General features: G+C 34.0%; 1 protein-coding gene across 1 annotated transcript; it reads left to right on the plus strand.

Moving 5' to 3' along the window:
• On the plus strand, positions 5228-5602 carry LOC109353820 (uncharacterized mitochondrial protein AtMg00810-like). Its single transcript, XM_019596182.1, has one exon. It carries the CDS (start codon positions 5228-5230, stop codon positions 5600-5602), a length of 375 nt encoding a protein of 124 aa, XP_019451727.1.

Below are 9350 nucleotides of genomic sequence, written 5' to 3' on the forward strand. Positions count from 1 at the left end.
CCTCCAATCCCACGTGAGAGGACATTAAGGGAGCTTGCTGCACCTGATTTCACATACGAAAGCTTATGTATCTAATATCCTAATGAGGATGTGCCATATGTGCTCAAAATTGGACTAATTCATTTGTTGCCTAAGTTTCATGGACTTGCAAGTGAATGTCCTCATAAGCATCTTAAGGAGTTCCACATTGTATGTTCCACCATGAAGCCTCATGATGTCCAAGAGGATCACATATGTTTGAAGGCATTCCCACATTCACTTGAGGGCGCTTCAAAAGATTGGTTGTATTACTTGGCCCCTGGTTCTATTACTAGTTGGGATGACTTGAAGAGAATCTTCCTTGAATTATTTCCTGCCTCCAGGACCACTACAATAAGAAAAGATATTTATGGAATCAGACAACTACATGCGGAAGGTTTATATGAATATTGGGAGAGATTCAAGAGACTATGTGCAAGCTGCCCCCATCATCAGATTTCTAGACAACTCCTCTTGCAATATTTCTATGAGGGTCTGAACAACATGGAGAGGAATATCATTGATGATGCTAGTGGTGGTGCACTTGGAGATATGACCCATTTTGAGGCTGGAGTTTTGATTGCGAAGATGTCTTCTAACTCTCAACAGTTCAGTGCAAGAAGTAGTGATGCTATAGTGGTTAGAGGTGTCCATGATGTTGGGACAGATTCGGTAAGGCAAGATAAACTTGAGAAAAAAATTGACTCCCTTGCTACCTTGGTCACTCAACTTGCCATGAATCAGCAGAAACCTCCACTAGTAGCACGAGTTTGTGGCATTTGCACCGCAATTGACCATTATGTTGATGTTTGTCCTTCTCTTTTAGAGCCCAAAACTGGTGATCATCCTGAGGCCTATGCTACAAATATTTACAACAACAGACCTCAACAACAACAGAATTATGATCCTTCATCAAGCAGATACAACCCTGGTTAGAGGAATCATCCGAATCTTAGATGGTCTGATCCATCACAGCCTCATTCAGGGCCACAAAATTTGCAGGAGCTTGTAGCAGATATAACTTCTATAAACAAGGGTCTAGCTATCAAAGGAGACACAAAATTCTGCACACATATAAAACTCTGCTCACATAAATCTATGTCTTTGCAATCAACCGACACTGACCATGACTTAAGGAAGTCACCAAGCAAGCATGACTCAAGGAGAAGGAACTCACTAAACAGCCATAACTCAGGGACAAGGAACTCACCAAGTAGCCACTACTCAAGAACCAGACCAAGCAACTACAAATGATCAAGTTCTTCACATCCAAATAACCAAGACAATCACAGAACACAATCATCAACTTCCCTTACTAAGTCAACAAACCAGAAAAACCAACTCTGCACTAACTGAACTTGCAATACCAAGCCAACAACATACAATTGCATATGGCCATAACAACAGGAACATATATGTTTTCCAATTAGTTGTAATTTCTGTTATCAACAACATACGTTTTGTATATTTAGCATGTGCTCTTATTTTAGTTAGTTAGTAGGATTTCTATTCTTGTATAAATTATGAGCTTTAAGGATAGTTTTAATCATCAATTTTGTAACAAGTTCAAACTGATCTTTAGATCAACATTATTCATCAATAAATTCTTCTCGAGGTTTTTCATATAGATTGATTTTTCTTCTTCTTATTTTTCTTGGATTGTTAATGCACCATTGAATAATTCTCCTTATTTTTCTTTGATGGTATAAGAGCTCTTTTAGAGAGCTCTGTTACATTCAACAAATGTCTACAATGGATTCAAGCTCCATTCTACCTAATCCTTCCCAGATTTCCTTTGACCCTTCTCAAGCTCCATACTACATTCATCCTTCAGAAAATCCTGCCACCCCTCTTGTATCGCCGTTGCTAAATGGTGACAACTACCACAAGTGGACAAGGTCTATGCAGATGTGTCTCATATCAAAATAGAAATGGGAATTCGTGGATGGATCAATCAAATCAGTTACACCATCTATAGCCCAAAATGTCATTTGGATAGACAAAGCCTATGGGGTCTAGGAAGATCTCTTTGAAAGATTTTCCTAAGGTAACCTCTTTAGGATAGCATATTTGCAAGATACCATAGGAAACCTTAAGCAGGGTGATTTAAGTGTTTTAAAGTACTTCACCCAAACTAAAATTCTATGGGATGAGTTGGATACAATTAGACCTGAGCCAAGATGCACTTGTGATGCCCTCTGTGACATCAAGAAGCATAGAGAAGAGGACAAGATCGTCAGATTTCTCAAGGGACTCAATGATGCATATAGTGGAGTTAAATCCCAAATTATGCTCATGGAACCCCTTCCTTCAATGAGAAAATTTTTCTCCCTTGTTGTTCAACAGGAGACACAAATGTATGGATATGATTCATATTCACAAGCAATTACTATCTCCAACAATGGAAGAAGAGGAGGATGCTCAGGAAGATCATATACAACAAATAAAAATTCCAACTACACTCTTGGAAGAGGAACTTCTGGTGGATATGGCAGGGGATCTTGGAACAAGATAATGCTAAGTTTTGTACATATTGCAAGAAGAATGGGCACACCACAAAAACTTGGTACAAGTTGCATGGTTACCTTGCAAAATTTCCACTCAACATAGGAGAACAAGTAAATTTTGCTCAATCCAAAAGCTTGAATGAATCTGAAAAGAATGACATACAAGACACATAACAAACAAATGACAAGATTTTTGGGCTTAGTGAGCAACACTATCAAGGTCTTATGAGCATGTTGCAGCAGACACAAGATATACAAAGGGATGATGGTGAACACTCCAACATTCTCTCAGCCACTTCAGGACCACCAGACATGAACAATACAGGTAATTCCCATCTTAATCAATCATTATCCTCTTAGATATTAGATAGTGGTGCAACAGACCACATTAATTCCAAACTCTCAAATTTTGGAACTTATAATAGAATAAAGCCAATTAAGGTCAAGTTACCCAATGGTAGTGAGGTAATCTCACAATTCTCAGGCATTATTTTTCTACTTTCCAATCTAATCCTTTATAATGATCTTTATCTACCTAATTTTTCATATAATATGCTATCAATATCAAAACTTACTTCCGATTTGCCATACATATTATCCTTTGATTCTAACTATTGTCTTATCCAGGAGAAGAAATATTTGAAGAATATTGGTATAGCTAAAGCTTGAAATAACTTATATGTGCTTAACTCTGCAATTACACAACTTCATGTGAATTTTTCTAATACTTGTCAACCTAGTTTCTCTAGTTCTAGCTTATGACATTTTAGATTAGGACATATTTCTCACAATTGTATGAACACTATTTGAAAAAAACTCCCTTTCATTACTTCCAATAAAGTTCAACTTTGTGAAATTTGTCACATGGCTAAGCAGAAAAGGCTTTCTTTTCCTATAAGTAATAGTCAATCTTTACATTGTTTTGATTTAATACATAGTGACATATTGGGACCTTTCCATATTCCCTTATTACATGGTCATAAGTAATTCTTGACTATTGTTTATGACCATTCTAGGTTCACATGGGTTTACCTCATGTAGAGTAAGGCAGAAACCTAAACCACTTTACAGAATTTCATCAATATAATAGAAATACAATTCTCTGCTAAAACCAAAATAATAAAGTGATCATGGAGTTGAATTCTCTATGACACCTTTCTATGCCACAAAGGAAATCATTTGTCAAACTTCATGCATATATACCCCTCGATAAAATGGAGTTGTTGAGAGAAAACATCAACATTTATTGAATGTAGCTAGAGCTTTCCTGATCTAGAGCATCCTACCTAAAATTTTCTAGTCTTATGTTATCAAGCATGCTGCTCACCTCATTAACCTCTTACCTACTCCTATCCTCAAACAACAGACCCCTTATGAGGACTTGTATAAAGGTTACCTGATCTACAACACTTAAGAACTTTTGATTCCGCATGCTATGCCAGCACTCAGAAACGCTCTAGAACCAAATTTGATCCTAGAGCTGCTAGGTGCATTTTCTTAGGATACAAACAAGGTGTCAAAGGATATATAGTAATGAATCTTTCAACCAAAGCCTTAGAAGTAACAAGGAATGTAGTCTTCTATGAAACCATATTTCCTTACTCATCTTTAGCCAATTCCCCCACTGCCTCTCCCAATCACCCCCTCTACCTGAACCTTCTTCTATTGATGCCTTCTATGAAGATATTTTGTCATCAGTCATGCCAATTCTTGATGAACAATCTATATAAACTATAATACTTCCACATTCCCCTGAACCTCATTCCCCTACCCAACACCAACTTACACCTCCTATGAGAAGAATTAACAGACTTTCAAAACCACCTACATATTTAGAAGACTATCACTGCGCATTACTCAATAACACCACCATGTCCTCTAAATCAAAATATCATTTATCCTCCTATATATCCTATGACAACCTATCCAAACCTTATTTGCATATAATTCTTTCTATGTCTTCTGAAATTGAACCAAAAACCTATATGCAAGCTATCAAAATTCCTCATTGGCAGGAAGCCATAGAGAAAGAACTACAAGCTTTGCAAGATAACAACACTTGGATCATAACTGATTTACCTATAGATAAGAACCCTATTGGCTGCAAATGGATCTTCAAGATTAAGTATAAAGTTGATGGATCAATTGAGAGATATAAAGCTATATTAGTGGTTAAGGGTTACACTCAAACTGAAGGCATAAATTATATTGATACATTCTCACCAGTTGCCAAAATAAGCATTGTTAGGCTCCTTATAGCTTTAGCTTCCATCCATAATTGGTCCTTAACACAAATTGATATCAATAATGCCTTTCTTCATGGAGATCTTAAGGAAACTGTCTATATGGTCCTCCCTCCTATCCTTCCTTCTTCTAGTCAAAACCATGTCTGCAAGCTTGAAAAGTCCCTATATGGACTCAAGCAAGCAAGCAGATAATGTTTTTCAAAATTATCTCACTTTCTTCCTTAACGTGATTACTATAAGGCTAAAGGAGACCATTCCCTCTTTATCAAATGGACCTTCCTAACCTCAATCACTGCCATCCTTGTTTATGTGGATGATATTGTCCTTACTGGAAACAATGCAAATGAAATTACTAAACTAAAGACTCTCCTTGACAATACTTTCAAAATTAAGGACCAAGGCACTATGAAATTTTTCCTAGGCTTTGAAATTTCTAGAAACAAAATAGGCATCTCTATGAATCAGAGAAAAGATGCCCTTGAGATCCTTTCTGATGTAGGAATGCTAGGCTGCAAATCTTCAACTACACCTATGACAAGTGACAGCCACCTATTTCAGGATTCTAGTGCCCCATTTCCTGATCCTTCCTCTTATAGAAGATTAATAAGAATACTTATCTACTTGACAAACACCAGACTTGACTTGTGCTTCTTTGTTCAACAGTTGGCACAATTCATGGCCAAGCCTACCATAACTCATCACTCTACAACCTTAAAAGTCCTTAGATATATTAAAGGAATTCTTGCTATAGGTTTATTCTTTTCTAGTGCGTCCACTGTTCAATTAAAAGCTTATAGTGATAGTGATTGGGCAGTATGCCCTGACACTTGAAGATCCATAACAAGCTATTGCATATATCTTGACACCTCTCTTATATCTTGGAAATCCAAGAAACAGAAAACTATATCTAGGAGTTCCCGTGAAGCAGAATATAGGGCTATGGCTATTACCACTTGTGAATTGACGTGACTTACTTACTTACTTGAAGACTTACAATATTCTCTCTATATACATGCTATCATGTGTTGTGATAATCAATCTGCAATCTATATTGCCACTAATCATGTTTTCCATGAAAGAACCAAACACATAGAGCTTGATTGTCACACTGTTAAAGAAAAATGCACTCAAGGTAAGATCAAACTCCTTCCTATTCCTTCACACCTTCACACCATCAACTTCCCTTACTAAGTCAACAAACCAGAAAAACCAACTCAACACCAATTGAACTTGCAAGACCAAGCCAACAACATACAATTGCATATGGCCGTAACACCAGGAACATATATGTTTTCCAATTAGTTATAGTTTCTGTTATCAACATGTTTTGTATATTTAGCATGTGCTCTTATTTAGTTAGTTAGGCTATTAGCATGTGCTCTTATTTTAGTTAGTTAATAGGTTTTCCATTCTTGTATAAATTGTGAGCTTTAGGATAGTTATCATCAATTTTGTAACAAGTTTGAACTGATCTTTAGATAAACATTATTCATTAATAAATTTTTCTCGAGGTTATTCATATAGATTGGCTTTTCTTATTTTTATTCTTCTTGGATTGTTAACCCACCATATTGAATAATTCTCCTTTTCTTTGACTAGTCCAACCCACCATTCCTTTCATTTTTAGGTTTTTGATCATTTTTTACTTTTGTAATTCTGACCTTCAGAAATTGGATTTTTGTTCAATACATGTCATTTTGGTTGCTAGATTTTTAGTTCTCCTTATTGAGTAATGACAACATTTGGTTACAATCTTATTCCCTTTTCTCAAGTCATGTTTGTGCTACTCATTTTTATAGGATATATAATGGATTTGGATCTTTCTGATTTATGTTGTCTTTCCAAGACCGTTTTTTTGTGTGCGCTACAAGTGGGGATAGAAATGTTCATATTTGAATATATTCTCTAGTAGTTATTTTGTCGTGAATTATCTTTCTGGAGTTTTAGACATTTGGGAAATTTTATATATTAGACGTGGATGTTTTACAAATATTTGTCAGATATATTTTGTGATGGAATCTTATTTATGTTAGCTAGATGGTTCTCAAGTGTGTTGTGACTGTTGTCCAATGGTGGCTTAAAGTTTTTTTGTTATCTTTAGACCCGAGCGATACAAGGATTATACTCTCCTGATGTACTTTGCTTATATAGCAGTTAAAACTTACAACTTGCTAGTTGGTACAAGCATGGTGGTACCAGCATAATAAAGGATGGTTAGCTTAAGTTTTAAATGTTTAAACATTACGATAGAACATTTTGGCTTCAATGCTCCAATCTAGTTGACCGGTTCTTGTTGTACATATGAAGGAGTGTTTTTTAAAGTTACATGTGGTATACAAAGTAGAGAAAATGATGTATACACTGACAGTGTAAGAGTTCTTTACACTGTCACTACATCATTCTAACATTCATTTTCAATAATCATTGACTTTTCAGAAAAAGTAATCTAAATGAATGGTAGATGATACACTGACTGTGTATACATCTTTACACTGTCAATGCATAGATTTAATATTCTACAAAGTAAACAAAACTGGTAAGACATGTAATGTTGTATGAGATTGAATACTGAGTTATTTAATGTTAATATCTTATTAAGATTGTTCCAACTAAAATAAGAATATTGTATTGAACTAATAGATAGATTAAATAAAATAGTATTAAGAACCAATGAAGTAAGATAAAATTGATGTTACACTTTTTTTGTAGAAAATGCTAGAATCTTAGCTTAAGTGGTTTGGATATATAGGGAAGACTTGTAAATTTTCCCATAAGGCCAATATAACCGATGAGAGTAGTGCAATAGTTAGAGGTAGATAATGACCCAGGGAAGTTATTGGTATAGTAGTCAAGAAGATTTTAACCCAAAATCATTTGTTTAAGACATGATTTTAGAGAAAATATTAGGAATTGCTTAATCCTTATCCTATTACTACCTAGTAGAAAAAGATTCTTGTTGTATATGGTTGGCACTTCCCTTAACTTTTTGGGAATAATGATATGCAAAAAAAATATGAGTATTCGTGGTTAATTTGGATTAGTTTTTAGGCAAAATATTATTTGATTTAAAGATATAAATAATGTATGGTCTGATTCGATTTGATTGATTTACATAAAGAGATTCGATCAAATTTAACCCAAATATTATATTTGTTTCTGTCCGATTTGAATTGATTTTTTAACATAAAATAATAAGTTTAGTACAATTTTAAAGTGCTAATTTCACATAAAACATGTCAATTTCAAATTAATAAGTTTAATATATTTATAAATTTCAAATTCACATAAAAATCAATAAGTTTATTCCAAATATCAAGTATAATACACATAAAACATTTAACTAAACATTAATAATATTCATCCATACTCAAAATAAAATGGCAAATAAAATAAAAACAACATGAAAAATAAAACAATACCTATGCACACCAACATAATTTTTTTAAGTAATAAGTAATAATAACTTTAACAATTAGAAAATATGAAAAAATATACCTTTTCAATTTCCTTTGATGTATATATGTAATAAGTATATGTAATAAGTATCAGTCTCATTCCATAAAATTGGAACGAATGACCAAACTAATAAATCCATTTAAACAGTGCAACACCATCTAAACAAATCCATTTTTAGCGATTTCAGTTTTTAGACTGATTTTCAATTTCCGTGTTGAATCAGTCTAGATTTGAACATTAACTCATCTAGGGGAGTACTTATAAAACATACCTTAGAATCCCATACTTTCAATATGGGATTCAGTGCCATATGTTATTGGATCCTAACAAGTGGCATGTGAGTTAATATTATTCTTCAAAAACTCTCATGTGTGAACAAATTTTAAATAAGTCAGGAGGAGTCTGGGACCATCGGCCACTTGTGGCTGCTGATTTTTGTGGACATTCCCCCCTTTATGATGATATTCTTTTTTAGGACAGAGACAATGCATGAGTTTGCTACATGTTAAAAATCAAATTTACGGGAGAGTATATTTTTTTTCGAAAATGATATATCTTCTTACAAATATACTCTTTCATCATCAGAAAAGTAACATGTGTTACAAAATGATATTTGATTTATTAATGATTAACTTATAAGTGACATATGTCACTTTTTTGTAGTGTAGAAAGATTTGCTAAGAAAATATATCATTATTCATTCTTCTTAACGCCATTGGTGCTCTCCCTGTGGGGATCTAAGATGACATTAGATACATTAGTTAAACACAAGGACATTTGATAATTAGATCTTTTTGCTTTTTTTGCTTACCTTCCTTTAAACTCAAAAAACTCATATATTTAATTTTAATGTACTCACAAGGTGTAGGTCCTGTACAGAAACCAATTTTATGTAATTGACTTTGATGTAAAGAGGTTAAACTGATGTTGATGCAAAATGTTAGACACATATTACTTATCTAAAAATAGGAGAGGAAGAGTAGAAAAATGCAAATACAGAAATTCTATCTATATACACATTTATACTATTTGTAATTGGATATGGAAAAATCATATTGGAGTCTTGAAAATTGTAATGCTTCCATTTCCCAAATCCCAAAATTCTACATCTTCCTCATTCTTC

Source organism: Lupinus angustifolius, chromosome LG08, assembly GCF_001865875.1.
Source record: "Lupinus angustifolius cultivar Tanjil chromosome LG08, LupAngTanjil_v1.0, whole genome shotgun sequence".
Lineage (NCBI taxonomy): Eukaryota > Viridiplantae > Streptophyta > Magnoliopsida > Fabales > Fabaceae > Lupinus > Lupinus angustifolius.